At 38.6% G+C, this 22,217-nt stretch overlaps 1 protein-coding gene and 1 pseudogene across 1 annotated transcript in view; one reads left to right on the forward strand and one right to left on the reverse strand.

Annotated features, from left to right (window-relative positions):
- Sdr16c5 (short chain dehydrogenase/reductase family 16C member 5) overlaps positions 1-17,382 on the forward strand; it is a 31,972-nt gene extending 14,590 nt beyond the window's left edge. Inside the window, exons 5-6 of the mRNA XM_051197521.1 lie at positions 15,274-15,399; positions 17,241-17,382. Coding sequence (XP_051053478.1) covers positions 15,274-15,399; positions 17,241-17,367 — 253 coding nt within the window. The 3' untranslated portion in view covers positions 17,368-17,382. The remainder of the gene's footprint in view (positions 1-15,273; positions 15,400-17,240) is intronic.
- Positions 7,855-7,977, reverse strand: LOC127233607 (uncharacterized; annotated as a pseudogene).
- Positions 17,383-22,217: the final 4,835 nt, after the last annotated feature.

Here is a 22,217-nt window from a genome sequence, read left to right on the forward strand (position 1 = left end):
ATATGAAGAGAAAATTTATCTAGAATAATTAGAACTAGAATGCTAATACAGCATGGAGACTTTTGCACAGTGAACAGTGGACAACAATGACCTTAACGTGAGGACTGGGCAGTTGTGATGATTGTTGGAAAATGAAACTGACACGGTGACACATGAGTCATCTGTGTCCAGAGGAAGACAGAGGGCCAGCAAAAAGACCATGAGGATACTGAATCCACTGAAGCTATAAAATTAAGTTAGAAACTCCAAAGCCCATGGCAAAGCATTGTTTAAATGGACAAGGGCAGGGGAAGCGTTGACCTCAAGGTTGTTTACCAAGGTGCTGAAAATCATAGGACAATCATTTAAAATGTCTAAGGACAGATCAAAGAACTTACTGCAGTTGAGAAAGCTGTTCAAAGAATATCTCAAAATCCCATAATAAACCTGACAGACCATGGCATTAGGAGCTCCATACTGCACCAGTCTGTGTGAATTAGTTGGTGAAAAACAAGGACCCACATGCCCTACTCCATAGCCAAGATTCTACCACTGAAGGCCAAAGACAATCTCAAAAAAGGGCATCTTTTTCTCTGTGGACCTGGCTTCAGTTAGATGAGATCACTGATTAGAATGTTTTTTAGGACTAGCACAACCACATAGCAACTTTTGGAGCTGGATGTGATAGGATAGCTGCTGACCAACCAGGAAGTTGACTAGGAAAGTCTGCTGGCTGAGGGCTAGGAAGATGACTCCAGGAGTAAAGGACTTGCTGCAATAAAATGAGGAAGATAGTTCAGGTCCCTATAGCACCCATATACACAGCCAGGGCAACAGCATGTACCCGCAACTCCAGTGTTAGAAAACTGGATCCTGGGGGCTTGCTAGCCAGCCTGTTCAGTGAGAGATCATATCTCAGAACAATAAGTAAGATTGAAAGGCAATTGAGAAGTACATCTTGATGTCATCCTTTGCCTTCCACATGCTCCCAGTTGTGTGCATATGTGTATGTGTGCATGTGTGTGTAATATATATATAATATATATGTATATATTTTATATATATATACAGGCATGAACATATGCACAGACACAAATATAGACATATACACATATGTACATACATACAAGCACAAATACACACATATGAAAACATGCGCTAATGCACACATGTACACAAACATGCACAAACACATATGTACACACACATTCACACATATACCCATACACACACACAGGTATAAACATACATATTATACAAAAAAGATTTTGGTTAAAACCATAGCCATCAGTGATATCTGACAGCTAGTAACACTTTATTATACTTTGTTATACCTGAGACTACATCCTCTGAAAAAATAAAATGACATCAAAATCACATATTGGCAGCATTCAGTCAGAAAAGGTAGACTTTGCTGAACTAGTCAATAAAGCCATTAAATAAACATACCAACAAGCATATGTACAACAGGCCCCACCGGAGAGCAATGCCCCATGCCATTGACATGTCTGGGGTGTTGCTTCATTTATTTGTCTGTTTGCGGCAGAATCCCAGGATATAGTTCATGCCAGCCAGAACTAGTTTGTGCAGCCCATACTAACGTTGAACTTGTGACCCTCTTGCCTCCGATTGCAACGGCTATGATTATAGGTGTGTGCCACACTATGCTCAGCCAGCAACACTCACCCTCACTTAATCAGTGAATCATTGAATATCCAGGACACCCAGCTGACCTGTCTTATGTGACTGGGACAGAGGATATGGAGGCTGTGTAGCCCACCCAGCCATTCCCTAGGCATGAACATGATATGTGACCAATATGATATTGGTGATATGTGGTTTACACAGCCACGGACAGCAGGGAGGACAACTCTGTTAGTATGATGTATGAAGTGGAGATCAAAACTGAGTGATTTCTGGTTGTGTCTGTTACCTTGATAAAGACACACTCATCTTAGCAGCATGGAAAAATCTGAATCACTCTTCACACAGCCATGCCATTCCTTTGCCATTTGTTTCTGGACTATCTACATCTGCATCTAATGATGGCTTCAGGAAAAGGCTTAGCTAGTGTTGTCACTAGAACAGTGTCAGAAACTGCTCAAAATATGGACTAGGGGGCACACAGACATCTTTATTGGGTTCTGTAGATGAACAAATCACAAAAATCATGACCCTCGTTTTGAAAGTCTTTATACTGCCAAACTTTCTGAAATTATTGTACAGCAGCTTCAGAAGAAACACCGCTGAGTGTTGCTTATAATGAAGGAATGACGAAAGTCAGGTTTCATTGTGACATCACAGAGAGCTTGAATTTGCCACCACTGTGATCAGCCACTGACTTTGGAAGGAGGTCTGGTATTTTGGAAGGCAGGTCATCCCCACCGAGTCCTTCTCTTTTATCCCTGTAGGGACAACTGGGAGAAAATATCAGAAATTTGGGGAATCAGGACAGAATTGGGAATAGCAAGTAAATCACCCTCCTGTAGTGTTTAAACGCTGGTTTATGGTTAAGCTTTGAAGAGTCTACTCAGGGGCATAAAAGGCAGCAAATGCAATTGTTACATGGTACCAGAACAGAGTGACTCTTTTCTCAAGACAGTTTAAACATACAAGAGACTCTACCCGCCAAAAGAGGAGCTGAATTCAGTTAAGTGTCAAGGGATTTCTGGTGACTGCCCTTCCAAGTATAAGAAAGATGAAAGATTAAAACACTAATTATTTCTTTATGTATAAAATGAGTATTTTTTAAAAACAAAAATAGTGGATTTTCATCAACTGTTTACCCAGGATTCCTCAACAACTGCAGGTCACTCCAGTTAAAATTGAAGATGTTTTTAGAATTGTTTGCTAAAATGGACCGGTTTCTAAACAAAGTAATAGTGATGTTATTAGGGAACCAATAAATGGATCTTTTAAACAAAATAAGGACAAACAATACATATGTCCATTCAATTCCAAATATTGGTTATGAGATGTACCTTCTACAATATCTTCATATCTAAACCTCTTTGTTATTATTCAATAAAGTCTTAATCATGTTGGTAGACACCATAGAAACTTCCTATAACCTCAGTGAGCTCCAAGAAAAATAAACATGTGGTGTTCCATACACGAATATGGATGGTCAAAATACTGAAAGACAAATAAAAGAATCTTTATTATTATTATTATTTCTTATTTTACATCCCAGTTCCCTCTCCCTCCCATCCCATTCCTCCACACACTCCACAGGGAAGGTAAGGCCTTCCAAGAGGGATCATCAAAATCTGTCAAGTCATTGGGAGTATGGTCTAGGCCTTCCGTCCTGTCTGTAGGCTAAGGAAGTATTGCTCCATGGGGAATATGCTCCCAGTGTCCTTTCATGCACCAGAGATACATCCTGGATCCACTGTCAGAGGTCCCATAGACTGCCCAGGTCTTCTTACAGAGACCCATGTTCAGGGGGTCTGAGCTCCCCATTGTTCAGGTCAGCTGTCTCTGTGGGTTTCCATAGCCTGGTCTTGAACCCTTTGCTTATCACTCCTCCCTCTCTGCAACTGGATTCCAGGAGTTTGGCTCAGTGTTTAGCAGTGGGTGTCTGCTTCTGTTTCCAACAGCTACTAGTTGAAGGTTCTAGAATGGCATATAAGTTAGTAATCAATCTCATTATCAGGGAAGAACATTTAAGGTAGCCTCTCCACAGTTGTTCACATTGTTAGTTAAGGTCATCATTGTAGGTCTCTGGCCATTTCTCTAGAGTCAGTTTTCTCTTCAAGCCTATAATAGCTCCCTCTATTATGGTATCTCTTTGCTTTCTCTCATCTACACGTCTCCCAACTCAATCTTCCCGGTTCCACAAGTACTCCTCTCCTCCCATTCTCTTTCTCCTAACTCACTCTCCACTCAATGAATGACCTTCCCACTCCCAATATGCTCAGGAGATCATGGCACTTTCCCCTTCTATAAGGGACCTTATATGAATCTCTTAGAATCCTCCTTGTATCCTAGTTTCTCTGGCGATGCGAATCATACACTAGTGATCCTTTGCACTGTTTCTAAAATCCATGTATGAGTGAGGACATACCATGTTCCTCTTTTTGTGACTGTGTCATCTCACTCAGGATAGTTTCTTCAAGTTCCATCCATTTGCCTGAGAATTTCAAGATTGCATTTCTTTTTTTTTTCCCCCGCTGAGTAGTATTCCATTTGTAAATATATCATATCTTCTTTATCCATTCTTCAGTTGAGAGGCATACAGGTTGCTTCCAGATTCTTGCTATTACAAATAATGCTGCTATGAACATAGTTGAGCAGATGTCTTTGTTGTATGGATGTGGATCATTTGAGTATAAACCTAAGAGTGGAATTGCCGAGTTCTGTGGTAGACCAATTCCCATTTGCCTGAGGAACCTCCATACTGATTCCCAAAGTGGCTGTACAAGTTTGCACTCCGACCAGCAGGGGAGGAGTGTTCCCCTTTCTCCACATCCTCTCCAGCATAAGCTGTCAATGGTGTTTCTGATTTTAGCCATTCTGGCAGGAGTACGATGATATCTCAGAGTTGTTTTGATTTTCATTTCCCTGATGGCAAAGGATGTTGAGCACTTTCTTAAGTAAGTGTCTTTCAGCCATTTTGGGTTCCTCTCTTGAGAATTCTCTATTCAGTTCTGTACCCCACTTTTGAATAGGATTATTTGGTGTTTTGGTGACTAATTTCTGGAGATCTTTGCATATTTTGGTTATCAGCCCTCTGTCAGATGTGGGGTTGGTGAAGATCTTTTCCCAGTCTGTGGGCTGCCGTTTGGTCTTGTCCAAATGTCCTTTGCCTTACAGGAGCTTCTCAGTTTCAGAAGGTCCCATTTATTAATTGTCATTCTCAGCGTCTGTGCTACTGGTGTTATGTTCAGGAAGCAGTCTCCTGTATCAACTCATTCAAGAGTACCTCTTATTTTCTCTTCTAAGAGGTTCAGTGTGGCTGGATTTATGTTGAGGTCTTTAATCCATTTGTATTTAAATATTGTGCATGGCGACAGACATGGGTCTATATGAAGTCTTCTACACACCTTCATCTTGTTGTGCCAGCACCATTTGTTCAAGATGCTTGTTTCCTTCCATTGTATAATTTTAGCCATTTTGTAAAAAATCAGGTGTTCATACATGTGTGGTTTAATATCAGGATTTTCAATTTGATTCCATTGGTCTACCTGTCTTTTTGTTTGTTTTGTTTTGTTTTGTTTTGTTTTGCCAGTAACCAAGCTGTTTTCAGGACTATAGCTCTATAATAGAGCTTGAAGTCAGGGATGGTGATGCTCCTGAAGTTCCTTTATTGTACAGGATTGTTTTGGATATCCTGGGTCTTTTGTTTTTCCATAAAAAGTTGAGTATTATCCTTTTAAGGTCAGTGAAGAATTGTGCTGGGATTTTGATGGGGATTTCATTGAATCTGTACATTGATATTGGCAAGATTGCCATTTTTACTATGTTTATCCTACCTATCCAAGAGCATGGGAAATATTTCCATTTTCTGGAATCTTCTTTAATTTCTTTTTTAAAAGACACAAAGTTCTTGCTATATAGGTCTTTCACTTGTTTAATTAGTGTTATCCCCAAAATATTTTATGTTATTTATGGCTATTGTAAAGGGTAATGTTTCTCTTATTTCTTTATCAGCCTATTTATCATCTGTATTAGTAGGGCTGCTGATTTTTTTTTTTTTAGTTAATCTTGTATCCTGCCAATTTGCTGAAGGTGTTTAGCAGCTGTAGGAGTTCCCTGGTAGAGTTTTTTGGGTCACTTACTATCATATCACCTGCAAATAGTGAAAGTTTGACATCTTCCTTTCCAATTTGTATCCCATTAATCTCCTTTTGTCGTCTTAATGTTCTATCTAGAACTTTAAGTACAATATTGAAGTGATATGGAGAGAGTGCACAGCCTTGTCTTGTTCCTGATTTTAGAGGAATCACCTTAAGCTTCTCTCCATTTAGTTTCACGTTTTCATATATTGCTTTTATTATGTTTAGGTATGTATGTTCCTGTTATCCCTGATCTCTCCAAAACCTTTATCATGAAAGGGTGTTGGATTTTGTCAAAGATTTTTTTCAGCATATAGTGAGATGATCATATGATTTTTCTTTTTCACTTTGTTTATATGGATCACATTGATAAATGTTCTTATCTTGAACCATCCCTGCATCCCTGGGATGAAGCTTACTTGGTCATAGTGGATGATTTTTCTGATGTGTTCTTTTATTAGATTTGCCAGTATTTTATTGAGTACTTTTGCATCAATGGTCTGTAGTTTTCTTTCTTAGTTGTGTCTTTTTGTGAATTGAGTATAAGGTAATTGTAGCCCCATAAAAATGAGTTTGGTAATGACCCTTCTGCTTCTATTGTGTGGAACAATTTGAGGAATATCTGTATTAGCTCTTCTTTGAATTTCTGGTAGAATTCTGCACTGAAGCACTGGGATTTTTTTTTTTTTGGTTGGAAGGCTTTGACGACTGCTTCTATTTCATTAGGGATTATAAGCCTATTTAAATTGCTTATTTGCTCTTGACTTAATTTTGGTAAGTGATAGTTATCCAGAAAATTGTCCATTTCCTTTGAATTTTTTAATTTGTGGAGTACAGGTCTTCAAAGTATGACCTGAATTCTCTCTGGATTTGCTCTGTGTCTGTTGTTATGTCCCACTTTTCATTTCTAATTTTGCTGATTTGCATATTGTCTCTCTGCTTTTTGGTTAATTTGGATAAAGGTTTGCCTATCTTGTTAATTTTCTCAAAGAACCAACTCTTTGTTACATTGATTCTTTGTATTATTTTCCCAGTTTCTACTTTATTGATTTCAGCCCTCAAAGTGATTATTTCCTGGTGTCTCCTCCTTGAAGGTGAGTTTGCTTCTTTTGTAGCAGGGCTTTCAGTTGTGCTGTTAATTCTCTTAAGTGACTATCCTTCGTTTTCTTCATATGGGCACGTAGTGCAATGAACTTCCCTCGTAGTACTGCTTTCAAAGTGTCCAATAAGTTTGGGTATGTTGTGTCTTCATTCTCATTGAATTCTAGGAAATCTTTAATTTCTTTCTTTATTTCTTCCTTGACCCAGGAAGGGTGCAATTGTGCATTGTTCAGTTTCCATGACTTTGTAGGGTTTCTTCAATCCATGTTGTTGTTGAATTCCAGCTTTAAAATATGGTGGTCTGATAAGATACAGGTGGCTATCCCAATTTTTTTGTATCTGTTGAGGTTTGTTATGTTTTCATGTATGTGACTGATTTTAGAGAAGGTTCCATGTGGAACTGAGAAGAAGATATATTCTTTTGTGTTTGGATGGAATGTTCTATAAATATCTGTTAAATCCAATTGGGACATAACTTCTGTTAGTTCTTTGTTTGTTAAATTTCTGTCTGGTGTTCCTGTCTAGTGGTGACAGTGGGGTATTGAAGTCTCCCACTATGAGTGTGTGAACATTTATATGAGCTTTGAGTTTTAGTAGTGTTTTGTTTACGAACATGGGTGCCTTTGTATTAGGGGCATAGATATTCAGATTCCTCCGGTGATTAATATGAAATGACCTTCTTCATCTCTTTTGATTAATTTTGGCTTGAAGTCTAACTTGTTAGGTATTAGTATACTGTACCTGCTTGCTTCTTGGGTCCATGTGACCCAACCCTTTACCCTGACGTTATATCTGTCTTTGAAGATTAGATCTGTTTCTTGTATGCAAAAGAAGGAAGGATTCTGTCTTCCTATCCATTCTGTTAGCCTATGTCTTTTTATAGGTGAGTTGAGACCATTAATATTGAGGAAAAGCAAGGACCATTGATTGAATTCTTGTTTGTTTTAAATTTTTTTGTTTGCAGTGGTATTGTGAGTATAATTGATGTGCTTTTTCTTTTGGGTTCTGGTAAAGTGGGATTATCTATTGCCTGTGTCTTTGTGAGTGTAGTTAACTTTAGATATTAAACTGATAAGAACAGATACTACACTTGATCTTAGCCAAAAGGCCGAGAAGCGATAAAACAAAAGAACCTTAAAAGCAGCAAGAAGAAAAGTATCTTATCAAAAGCAAGTCAACTCACATGAGATTAACAGGTGAACTTCCAACAGAATCAATGACACATGACATGGTCAAGAAACTAAAAGAAAAATCAACCAAGAATCTTTTCCTGCAAAACTATGTTGCAAAAATGAAAACCACTAAAAAGAGAATTCATACTCCACTGTACAAGAAACAGAAAAAGGAGTTCTCAGGCTGCAGCAGGTGATATCAGAATTCTCATTAGAAAACAATCAAAAACTCATCAAACTAGATAACTGTGTAAAGGGCAGTAGAGTTGTGTATTTCTTTTCCTCCCTTGAACTAATCATGAATACAAGGTCATAAACAATGTTTACATAATAGTATTGTTAAAAGCTCAAATGAGATGAGTGCGAACAAAACCGTATTGGACTTAGGAAATGATTGCAGATAGAAAGAAGCAGCAATGAAGGCCTCTGTAATATGTACCTGTTTTCTCTTGTCCCTTCACCTTCTTAAAACACAGAACTTCTAAAGTAATAACCACAATGTTGAGATATATATATATATATATATATATATATATATAGTTATATATCATAGTATTTCTATAGTAATACTATTGTGGCATAAAGGAAGAAAAATAATAATTTAGCTGTGTAGGAACAAAAATTTTTTGTTACACCAGAATTAAGGTGCTATATATCAAAAGTGGATTCTGCTAGAGTAAGATATATATTACATACCTCAGCAAAAATAAATAGCAAATAACTTCAGAAATAAAATTTTAAGATATTAAAGGATGCTTTAAGAGCAAAAAGCCCCAATCAAGCAGATGTAATGGATGTTGGCAGTCACTCTGCTCAAGAGAAACAGAGTGCATACTCATGCTGAGCATGAATAGTGGAGTGCACACTCCTGCTAAGCGTGCCTCAGACATTGCCCAGAAGGACGCATCTGCCTGGCCATAAAGCACCATCAATAAAATCTAAAAGAATAAACTCACATAAAGTATACTGTCTAGCTAAAATTGAATGAAATTGTAAATCAAAACAAAAAAAATTTGAGAAATTTCCAAATATGTTAAAATATAACATGTAATCTTTTAAGGAGGTTCAACTATTCAGGAACATTTATTATTGTAAATGACTATATAAAAATATTGTCCATACTTCATCTTCTGTCTTCAGAAACTGTAGACTAAGATCGCAATGAATCCAATGCAAGCAGAAATACTAAATCTCAGCATAGAAATAAATCAAAAGATTAGAGAAAAGTGACTAACCCAAAAGCTGGCTCACTGAAAAGATGAATAGACTTAGTGTAACTCTTGCTATACTAGTAAAAGAAAATGGAAAGGAAAGACTCACTGCTGTAAACAAGAACTAAAGAGAGAAAGCCATTACTGTCCTTCCAAATGGGAAAGCATCATAAGAAAAAGTATGAGAACTCACACACTATCAAGCCAGATGTCACTGGTGTGAAGACAAACTGCCTGACAGAACTGACTTGGAGGGAAATACTGAATTAGTAACCCAAAAGGTTTCCAAATACCAACAGCCCACTCAAGATGGCTTCAGGGGGAGGGGATATATTAAGCATCAGAAGAATTAAACACCCAAATTCTGAACACTATTACTGAAATTTGATTGAGACCAGACATTTTACAACTCACTCAATGAATGTAATATTACCCTGATGCCAAAGTCAGACAAAACCCCACAAGAACATAAACCTAAAGATCAACAACTCCTACAAACAAAACAAAACAAAAAATCCTCAATAAGATATCAACAAACCAAATCCAGTGCCATCCAGTGATGGATATGTGTCATGATAAAAGAGTATTTATCATTTATATTGGGAATACCAGGTTGAGGTCATATTTTACATAATGTTTTGGGGGGGCATTGGCTTTATGAGACAGGGTTTCTCTGTAGCTTTGGAACATGTCCTGGAACTTTCTGTAGACCAGGCTGGCCTGGAACTCACAGAGATCCGCCTATCTCTGCTTCCTGAGTGCTGGGATTAAAGGCATGCACCACCACCACCACCCAGCTGATAATTTCATATAATACATCATATCTGTAGATAAGAGGCAAAACCTACATGATCATCTCAATGTCACAGAAAAGGCATCAGCATTAACAAGATTCAACCCCTTTTGAGACAACAGCACTCAAGAAACAAGAAATAGAAGGGAATTGATGCAACCAGGTAAATGACATCTGTGAAAAAGTCACCGGTTGCCTTGTACTCAGTGCTGAAAACATTGCTTTGCCCCTAAGAGCAAGAATACCTCAGGGAAGGGAGGTGCAGTGGAAGGATGCTTCGCTACCATGTGCTAGATAGATCCTACGTTCTGTCTCCAGCACAAAAATAGTCAAGAACAAAAAAACAAAGCAAATGTGTGCATGCTCACCATGTCATATGAAATAAAAGACAGGGAAGTAGAAACGGAGAAGAAAGAGAAGAAAACCTGTTCCCAGACAGGGTGTGTAGAAAATCCTAAGGCACACGCATGAACATACATACTGAAGTGCAGCACTCATGTGCACATAAAACTATTATGTCTAAGAAATGAATTGTACAAGATCAATATACAAAATCAACACAAAATCAGTTACACTTCTATATACTTACAACAAATAAACCCAAGGTGAAATTAATAAAAGCAATTCCGTTTATAATAGCATAAAAGTAATAAAACACAGAACAGATTTAGTAGAAGGTAAGCACTTATACTGTGAAAAAATATTTTAAGTATATCTTTGATAGAAATGAAAACAGACTAAATTCCATGTTCATGGACAGACAGACTCAGTACTATTAAGGTTCTACTTCTACCTAGATTCAACGAAATTTCTAGAGGAAACTCAAAAGGCCCCACCACCCTTAGATGAAGAGCAACAGGCAACCAATGGCTGCTGTGAGATGGGAATCAGCCTTCTCTGGGAACACACTCCTTGATAGGTTCTCCCATCCCAAGTGGTCAGCCCTAAACGTGTGTACAAACAAGTAACACTAAATAGTCTTGGTAAGTTATAAATACATAATGTGTACGTATATGCATGTGAGGTATGTGTGCATATATTATTGTTATTTATATATACATGTAACAATAATAGTCACAGGAGAGATCATGAACTTGAGAGGGAGGCTATGAGAGGAGTTGTATGTGGAGAGGAAGGATGCAAAAGATGTAAATACAGAACTCATGTACAAAACACTGAACAATAAAGAGCCCAAGCTGACTTCTTTCCAAGAATTGCCAAGGTGTTGCTAAAATGTATGCGGAGATGCAAAGAGCTAGAAAATTTGGCTAAACCTAAACTACCCTGAAAATGCAGAAGAAAGGTAAACCGAATCCATGTTTCCAATGTCAAACTCTGTAGAAGCTCTCAGCAGCACACAAGAATACTCCAACCAGCAGAGTCACAAATCAATAGAATAAAGTTGATAGTAAAAAAGAAAAAAAATACACTTTACATTAATCCTCCATTAAATTTCGATAAGAGTGGCAAGACAAGGTTGGGGATGGAGAGATGGTTCAGCCACTAAAGAATAGACTCTCAACCAAAATGTCAAAATTAACAGTTTTCAACAAATAGTGATGGGACAACTGGAATTCAAATTGGTCAGAGTGAGATAGCTGGGTAAATGTTGAAAGATCAGAGCAGTAAAGCAGCCACCAAAGTTCTATCAAGTCCTCAGCCTGAGCTCCTCACATACTCCAGACGGACGGCAGGGATCCTACATAGGAATGTGGTGACAGTGTATGGCTTGGGCAGACTGTGAGGCCATTGGCAGTGGGACCAGGATTTATCCCCAGTGCTTGAACTGGCTTTTCAGAGTCCTTTTCGCTTGGAGGGATACCTTGCTCAACCTAGATATGGGGGTGGCGGGGGATTGGTCCTGCCTCAAATCATGTGCCAGACTTTGTTGACTCCCCATGGGAAGCTTTACCCTCTCTGAGGAATGGATGGGGGGGTCAGGGGGAGGAAGGTGGGGGAAGGAGGAGGAGAGGGAGTGGGAACTGGGATTGGTATGTAAACTGAGAAAAGATAGTTTTAAAATGAAATAATTTTTTAAAGGCTGAGCTCCAGTCTCCTCCCTCCTTATATCTCCCCCCCCCCAGCCATGTTACTTCCTGTCTCCACCTCTCAAGTGCTGAGATCAAAGGTGTGTGCCACCACTGCCAGGCCTACTATGGTTAAGTAGTTGCTCCACCCACCCTCTGACCTTCAGACAAACTTACTTGTTATAGCACAAAAAAATATCACCACACAAATCCCCGTCACACAGAAGTTAACTGCAAATGCATAGCAGTTAAATCATAAAGAAAAACTGGATTTTTGTAGCCTTGGATCGTGTGGTAATCTACCAGCTGAAACACCGGAAGTACAAACAGCAACAGAAAGCAAACTGGATCCATCAAGTTTTAAAATATCTGTGCTTCAGAGGTAATCACGCATGAATTTAGTGGCTGTGTGCTTTCTCACTTGTGTATCCTAGATTCTACATGGATACATACAACTGAGTATATGAGCAAGCGCGCGTGTGTATGTTCAACCTGAAAGCAGAGGCGAATCTGTCTAGAGAAAGGAGATTGAAAGTGGGGGAGGAAAGGGACAGAAAGATGAGGGGGAACTATGTGGGGGACTAGTGTGCCCCAAGTACCTTATATACTTGTTTGAAAATGTCATCACGAATCCTAGTATCACAGACAATTAATATGTTCCAGTTTTAAAAACTTACTTAAGATGGGAGGGGGGAGGGAGGAATGGAGGGAAAGAAGAAAGAAAGAAAGGAGGAGGAGGAGAAGAAACTTACTTAAGCTGGGGGCGGAGGCAGAGGCAGACAGATCTCTGTGAGTTCGAGGCCAGCATGATCTACAAAGCTACACAGAGAAACCCTTTCTCAAAAAAAAAAAAAAAAAAAAAAAAAAAAAGAACCTCTATTCTTCAAAGGACATCAATAATAATAAAGCTTATTAAGGTCTTCTTTCTAAGCTACATAAAGAAAATTTAACAATGGACTAGTAAAAGAAAAGCAACCCAAATTTTACAATTGGCAAAGCTCAATAAATATTTCCCCATGTGTAAGTAGTGACACATATGCTTTATGCCTTTGGTATCCGTCTTAGTTAGGGTTCTATTGCTGTGATAAAACTCCATGACCGTTAACTAACTTAGGAGACAAAAAGTTTACTTCTCTTACACTTTCATATCACAGTCCATCCATCATTGAAGCAGATCGGGACAGGTGCCTGAAGGCAAGCACTGACCCAGAGGCCATGGTGGAGTGCCTCTTAGTGGCTTGCTCAGCCTGCCCCTTAGAGCACCTAGGGCCACTTTCCAGGAGTGGTGCCACCTACAGTGACCTTAGCCCTCCCATATCAATCATCAGTCACGAAAATTTACTACAGGCTTGCCCACAGGCCAATTTGGTGGGGTCATTTTCTCAACTGAGGTTCCTCCCCCCCCCCAACTGATTCTAGCTTGCGCCAAGTTGACAAAAAGCTAGCTGGCACAATATCTTAACTATTTTATTTCTAACATTAATTTACAGCAATATCGGCAAAAGTTGATAATAACATAAGTAAATACTTTTTAAATGTTTAGATTCACCTACTTTATTTTATGCGTGAGTGTTTTTGCTTGCTTATGTGTATGTATATCATGTGTAAGTAACCCTGCTACCTGAAGAGGTCATAAGAGAGTATCAGATCCCCTGGAACTGGAGTTACACAGGCCTGTGAACTATGATTGCTTGCTAGGAACAGAACCCAGCTCCTCTGCAAGAGCAGTAAGTGTTCTTAACCACTGAGGTACTCTCAAGCACCAAGTATATGTTTTAATGCTAGGTTGTCAAAGTCACAAAAGGAATATAAATGCCAGAAAATTGTAAAATGGTATCAAGTAAAAGCTATGATGTTAAACAATGGTTTATATAAGCTTGGCATACCTACATACTTAAAAGCCAAGAAAGAAGTCTCCAGAAAAGAAGAAGAAGGAAAAGAAGAAGAAAGAGGAGGAAGAGGAGAAGGAGAAGGGGGAAGAAGAGGAGGAAAAGAAAGCTTGTTAATCCTAAAGTGACCCTTAAAGGACGAAATGAAAATGGTCTGCAGAGTTTGTATCTAAATATGTTGAGCCCCTTAAGCTGGAGCAACAGAGACTTTGAAGAGTTGTCAAAATTCAGTCACAGAAAAATTGATTACTTTCCAAATCAGCTGAGAGAAACAGTGCCTGGATGTATATGGCTCAAGTGATTGAAAAATATATAAAAATATAAAATAAGAAGGAAATAGAGACCCTTTACTTTCAGTCTAATGCAATATCTCCCATTGCTTTATAAACCATTTTACTTGATCCTCTGCCTAAAATGATACATTGCTCATGCTCAAGAGATAATTTTGGTAAATGATTTTTGCAATTTTACTTCTTTTTTAGGTCAGGAGGGCAGATCAGTCAATACTGAAATGCCACAAGTTTATTTTTCACCACTCCTGTATACCTTATCCAAAAAGGGGAACACAGTATCGGACTTTTCTTCCTCACTTATTCTAAGGATTCAGTAACCGCAATTTTACTTCTTAATAGCATGTCTTTGTGTCTAATTCAATATGTTTGAGAGGAGAGGAAAGGTTGATACAAAAAAATCTAAAAGTAAATAATTGCATCATTTTTACATTGTGTGTGTGTGTGTGTGTGTGTGTGTGTGTGGTGCAGGTTTCTTCAGCTATGGCCACACATGCAAATGTGTACATGGAAGCTTATGGATGATATGAGAAATCATCATGACTACCCTTTAATCTTTTCATTGAGGCAGGCTCTCTGTGTGAATCAGACTCAGATCTTGACAATCTGGCTAGTCCTCTTAACCAGCTTGATCCCATCACAAACTTCTGAGCCTGGAATTACAAGTGGTCTGCCACGCCCATCTTGTATTTTCATGGGTCCTATGCATCAAACACTGGTCCTCAAACTTGTGACCAAAGCACTTAACCACTGAGCAATCTGCCTAGATTAGTAATTGGATCTTTATATCCAGACCATAGAACAGAAAATAAGCAAGGACTGGGCAATCACATGAGTCAGTAAAAGATGTCCACATAGGTCCAGTGTTGGCCATGAGCAGAAACACAAGATAACCCCAAGTATTTGATAATGTTTTCACTTCTTACAGCCATTGTTTCTGTTGTAATTTGATATCTGAAATCTAACACTCAGTACTGACCACATAGGAAAGACCATTCTATTAACTCAATCTCTGGCTCTATTTTTCATTCCAGGTATCCCCTTCTGCTACCTCTACTGGAACAGGAGTATGTGGCTCAGAAAGTTTTCAATGCTATCTTAGAGGAACAAGTTTACCTCCTCATACCCAAGTTTTCGTATTTTGCATTGTTTCTCAAACAGTAAGTTTATGACGACCTAGTTGGTCTTTGGGCTGATTATAAACAAACTGTCTAATCATTGCTAGCTTTTCTATTTACAAGGTAACTTCACCGTTACTTAAAATGATGAAAAAGAATTTAATATTACACAAGGAAAATTTACTGGATTAGTGTGAACTATGTCTTTGTTAAATTAATGCATCATTTAAGCCTCTCAAGAACACACCATGTTTGTCCCTTCACGGAACCAAATAGTACACAAATTCTGGGGTGGGAAGCATTGGGAGAAGTTTTAAGGTCCTTTCCTGTTGTTTGGGTGGTGGTGGTGGCAGCAGTGTGTGTGTGTGTGTGTGTGTGTGTGTGTGTTTATTCACTTTCGTTCTTTGAGATAATATTATATCGCAAGGAGCAGGCTTTCAAGTCCTTTCCTCAACTTCCCTGATTGCTGTATAAAACACCACATTCTGCTTCTTTTATTGTTGTTTTTATGTCTTTGTTTTTTTTTTATCAATTAATTTAGTTTGTATGATGCAAAGTTATATTTTTGCAATAATGGACAAAAATCCTGATTTTTTTTTCTGGGAAAATGCTAAGGTAGTTGGTAATTTCTCCAATCCCTACAAGTTCCTTGGAGGTCAACACAATGCATTCTGGGGTATTTGTGAGTAGACTCTCACACTGTCACATCTACCATGGAGGCAGTGTCTTCTGTCTGCTGCCTCTAGCCCTGATGGCTGTTCAGGAAGCTTTCCAGCATAGCACGATCAGAGTGTAGAGAGGACTGAGAATCTGCAAGATGAAGCAGAGAGACTGTAACTTTCACATCAGGCCCTCCCCCTGCTGTATGCACAAGACCTATTGCCCTTGTGAACAATGCTTAGGATCACAAGTGTTTATGGCTTCATTTATTCAAATATGAAGTAGTTTATACATATGAGGTATCTTGAATATAGAAGCTAAGTCTGAACAGGTACCCACGTGTTTCCAGAACACCTACACACAACCCAAAGGCCATCTGATGAAGCACTTTCATTAGTCAGGTGTGGAGTTCCCCTCTCATGGCATCATGTTGGTGATTTGAAAGCTGGAGCATGAGGATCGTGTTCTTAGGAAATACATTATTTCCTTTGCTATTTTTACCTACTCATTACATTCCCTATTCTTCCTCAGCTTCCCTAATTGCTTAAGAAAACCAACATTTGTGGTAATATGACCATCATACTTGTCATGGCTTTCTAGCATTTAACATACTAGACACTTGCCTGCTTGTGTGTTCTCTGAGGATACAATTTGTAAGTGCTTTCCTGGTCTCTGCATATACCCAAGACAGGATCTTATAAAGAATAAACATGCAAAAGTATTTGTTCAGTTAAGTTGAGCAGAACTGGGCTGATCCAATATTATCCTTGATTTAAGCAACGATTCTTGGTCTCACATGCCCATTAGAAACATCCTTACACTTAAAACTACTGTGCCACACATAGTCTTAACTGGTATGTTTTTAGTCTAGTTCTTGCTATTATTTTCTAGTAAATAAGGATATACAGAGTAAGTAAGGAGCTATCTTGTCTCTCCAAAGGATCAGGAAGTATAGCATGTAGAGAAACTGGGATTGTTTTCAATGCTTTGGGAACGATTCTAGGGTATAGGAAGGACTAAAAGCATCTGCCATGATCCATGATGTTGATGGCCCTGAACTACGATTGGGTGGTAGGTTTCCATTCATCCCTGCCATTAAGTGACAGATGAACAGCACGAGTCTTGATCTTTCACACTTTATTTGCTCTTCGTCTTTGCAAAGTAGTCCCTTCGGTGACTTTAAGAGTCTTAAAGGATCGTAACATTCCTCTGCTTTTTTCTAGAATAATATCTCCAAAAATGATGATTGCCCTTGGTGAGTACCTTGGCATGGACACCTGTATGACGTCATTCAAAGGGAAAATAAAAGCAGAAGAACTACAGGCTGGAACAGAAAGGAAACAGCAATAGCCCATGTCTCAAATACGATGACCGTGTACGGAGATGAGATGGCGCACGGTTTGGGACCCCCCTAGCAGTTGCATCGTGCCAGCCTACTTAGAATCGCCCAGGCTTTTGAAAATTTGCAGCTCCTCTTCCCGGAGACAGCGTACACTCAGCTTTCCCTTTTCTTCTCTCTCCTAGGATGTTTTTTCCTTTTCTTCCTTGAACAGGTTCCTAATATACTGTCCAGGCTGTCATCTCATAATCCTCCATGCTTTAGCTCTGAGGGCTGGCTTTGTAGACATGTGTCACCACACTTATATTTTTCCAAACATTTATATTATCTATCCAAATTTCCATGTAATTCTTCAGTTTGGTAAATAAAAATGGCACGGTCCCTTCAGTGGACTCTGAGCATACAGGTTATATTTATACAAAATGTTAATGAAAGTTGGCCCTAATCCTATTTAAAAGTCAAATATAAGACACTTCCAGGAAAGAGGTAATTATTTTAGTAATGAGCTTATACTTTTCAATATCCTGTTTAAACATGCATATTAATTTTGTAGTTAAAAATGTTTACTTCACAAAATGAAGGCTGATTTATATTGTCTTAGTAATCCCTACCAGGTTTAGATGATTATATGAAGACTGTTAGTGGGACTAAAACTGAACATGCCTATTGGATCTTTAAAAATCTGTAACACCAGTTTTGTTTGCATCCCAATGTGTTGAGCAATTCTTCACTCTTTTACTCCATAAGAAAAATAAACACTTTAGACCTTCTATACTCTGCTGGCTTATAAATAAAACTTATTTTGTAATAACATCAGGAAAGTCTGCTTTGATTACTATATCTTAATTCAAAGTATTTTTCAAACACCCAACATGGGAATTTATAGTTCCCATCTGGCCATTTAACGGCCATTCCTTGCATTGGAATTTCTGGTGATATCTGGGCTAGAAATAGTGTAGTTCTCTAACTGTAGTTACTGCATACTGATCCCATGATCCTCTCCTACATTCCAGGACTAGTGATAGTGAGACTGGAAACCTACATTCTACTGTATTACAATATGCCTCTATTAGAGAGAGCTTAACACTAATATCTATTCTTTCATGACTGGGGACATGGTCCTTATACATTCATGTAACTAAAGCACAGCTTACCTTGAGGCAGAAAAAGAAGGGAAAGGCTGGGCTAACAAGAATGAAGCAGTCCAAACAAGGACATCAGTAAGGCGAGAAGATGTTAGACAGTTTTGCAAGTATTAAAAGTGGACCTGTTTTGCTTTCACTGTGTACTCTAGGGAGAGTCTTTGTATCTACTAGTTCAATACATATTTACCAAGTATCTGCTATCTGTGACACTATAAACAGAGAGAGGAGGAAGACATAGACTAACTATAGAACAAGAGCTTTCTGAATGCTGCTAGCCAGAAACTTTGGTTTGGTTTGGTTTGGTTTTGCCCTTTTCCTGGTCAATATTATTGGTCAATATTGTAGACTTACAGTATTTAAAAACTGCACAGTCTGTTCTCCTGCTTTTTTTCATAATGACATATTCTGGATGAAATGTTAATAAAATCTTTATGTCTCTGTATGACAATTGCCTCAACTCCTTAATTCTATTCCCTTGGTAACCCAGTAAGCATCATATGTTTCTAAGAAACATTGTTTATGAGAGTCCCAAGTTGGCAGTTTGTAACTTGATAGGAATGATAGATGGACAAGATGTTCCTACTAGGGAATGACACCACCCTCAGCTTCCTGGGGCTGGAGGATTCTGCTCACTTTAAACGTGAAGGCTATGTCCATTGAAGTATTGAGTCTACGAGGTTGTAAGACAGACATCATATGTACCCCACTCCAAAGCTAGAGAGAAAATGTGTCTGACCTCTGTGCTAACTTCTACATAGACTATTTCTGGTCCAAGATCCTGGCAATGGAGTGGACAAGGGGATGTAGGAGGAGGAACTTGGGGTAGCGACTTTTCTCCCACCTTGGAGCCGACACCTGCTCTTGATTTTGTATTGAAGGTATGGTGAAGATAAAAAGCCTCCATAAACAACTGTGCTTTTCCTTCTTATTACAGTCTTTACGTCTTTACAGTACACTGTCCATTGTAATTCATCTAGGATTAGTGTAGGATGCCCATGGATAGGAAAGTAAAAGGATGTCTCAACAGTGTGTGTGTGTGTGTGTGTGTGTGTGTGTGTGTGTGACAGAGGGACCCTCTTCTTAAAAACCAGAGTGTAAAAATATCACTGAAGAGAAAACTAATTCTTTTTTTTTTTGAAACATAATAAAACATGTATTACTTTTTTGTTTTTCTTTTTGCTTTGTTTGTTTGTTTGTTTTTTGAGACAAGATTTTTCTGTGGTTTTGGAGCCTGTCCTGGAACTAGCTCTTGTAGACTAGGCTTGTCTCAAACTCAAAGAGATCCTCCTGCCTCTGCCTCCCAAATGCTGCAATTAAAGGCCTGTGCCACCACCACCTAGCTAACATGTATTACTTATAAAGCATACTTATGACCACTCTAATATATTAGAAATGACACAGATGGTTAGAACAAATGTAATTTATGACTGTGACAACTTGACTAATGTCAAGAATTTTCTCTCACAATTTTTGCAGATTGTTTCTAAGAACATAACTGCTCTTTAAGCAGCTTTGAAGAGAAAAGTTCTGTTGTCAAGTGTATCTTTCAGACTATAACAATATTTATATCTATACATATATATTCTGACTAATTTTTAATTTTAATATAATGAACACATATTGAGAGTAATTTTTCTGGAATGATTAGCTTTGTATACCTTTATTGCATTGTGTACATTCATTGTACAATAGTTTCCTGAGTTTTTCTGTGACTGCTGAGTGTTAGATAAAGAAATCAAAGTGGCTTTGTAACATTTTATTTAAATGCCTGCTCATGCATTAAAATGTCTTCAATTGTAAGGAAAGAACCGATTTCAAAAGTATCTTCCTCACTTCACATTTGTTCACATCAAGCTTCAAATTAAAATAGGGTTTTTGCTGCCAATGAAGATCTTCACATTCAATTTCTATCTCTGTTTCTAAGCCTGTGATGTTTGCTTTGCAATGACATTTTAAGCTTCAGAACTGAGAATTGTAAGTTTTTTTTAATAATTCTGGTAATGTTTTGACATACTTTATTTAAAAGTCCAGACATAAAATTGTACTCTGTAGTGATTTTTTTCTAAGGTTTCCCTCCTAAGAGCTGACACCTCCTTTTCTGCCTCAGATGGAAGTGTTTACTATTAGTATGGCTGCCCCAGGAACACACTCTAGATATGACTGGAAAGCTTGCCACAAAGATCTTGGTGTTACTCCAATGTAGAGCCATTCTCTCTCCTACAGGGAAAGCCACTGCCATCCTGGTTATGCTAATGTAAACACTGTAAACACCGCAGTCTGGGCCTAGATCCAGACCAGATATGATCCTCAGTCCCAGTGGCACTCCAAACTTCCCCAAGAATCCTGCTATGTGGGATTACCCACTATGCCCATAAACCAAACCCTACTGTGAAGACTTGCGAGGACCGCCACCATGTATGTGTATGCTAACCTCTGGAACACATCTGTGCTCCTGTGCTGACTTCATTGTCCCATTGACTTCACTTACAAGCACAAATTCAAAGGCAGGTTTGTGGAATACAAAGACATCAGAACAGTAACCTGGGATCTTCCAAGCAGAGGGACTTGTTCAACCTCCAAGCCAGCCCTGCCATTTAAGGTCACAAACAAGGCCAGATTTTCTTCAAGGAGGCTTAAATGGTGGAGTCAAACTCCTAGCTTAGGAACTTGGCGATCTTCATCAAAGCTACTGAACCTTGGGGTTTTTGCATATAAAGTGGGAGCTATAACATATCACAACTGAATTTCTACAGAAAAAAAAGGCTTTACAGCAATCTATATTAAAACTCATCTGACACATTGTAAATTGTAGCTCTTGATACTTACAAGAGGTAGAGCAGTATAACCCTGATTGACACAGAATCGATACTGATAATGTGTAAGCCTTCATTACTCGGGGCAAGTGTTCCATGACCCTTGTCCGTAATGAAATTCATCAATTAATATATACAAAGAGCTCAGATAAGTGGTTGGTATATATTGAATATACACTAAGTGTCAGATAGGTATATTTTCATTATCATAATTTATTCCTGGTGACAACTAGAGTAGGCATGTGATGTTATGCCCACTGCACAGGTAAGAAAACTGAGCTCTTAGAGTTTACGCAACATCAGACTGCAGGAAATGGGGAGATGTGCACTTCAAATACAAGACAACTCAATTTCCTTACAGATCAGGGTGTTCCAGAGGCTGATCACTCCTCATAACTCTTGCTGTTCCCCAAAATAGAAACCATGGGAACAGAACTGAGCTAGCTCACTTGGTGGTCAGGGTCCCACAGCTCCCAAGTTACTTCTGCAAAACTACAAATAGAAAACTTCCAGAGGTAACAGAGTTGCAAAATTCTTCCCAGTTCTAACATGGGAAAATTGTTCTCTGTCATATCCTTGATCCTATACTTGTGAATTCCAGCCATCTGTATATAGTTCTACTGTATACACTGATACTGCTGGCCCACCCTCAACAGATATCAGTAGATAGACAATGTCTGTGTTCTTAATGATGCTGCCCATTGCCTCTGAACATAGTTAATGGTTGCATTTCCTCCAGGGCTTCTACCGAGACTGTTGTGTCAGGCTTCTCTCTCTATCCACCTCTTCTCCCTATCTGTTACAGTTTAGATGTTAAATGACGCCACAAAGGTCAGTGCTAAAGGCTTAGTTGCCAGCCTATTACTGGTAGGGGGCGAGGTCTCATGGGGGAAAGTTAGGTGA

Source organism: Phodopus roborovskii, unplaced genomic scaffold, assembly GCF_943737965.1.
Source record: "Phodopus roborovskii unplaced genomic scaffold, PHOROB, whole genome shotgun sequence".
Classification (NCBI taxonomy): domain Eukaryota; kingdom Metazoa; phylum Chordata; class Mammalia; order Rodentia; family Cricetidae; genus Phodopus; species Phodopus roborovskii.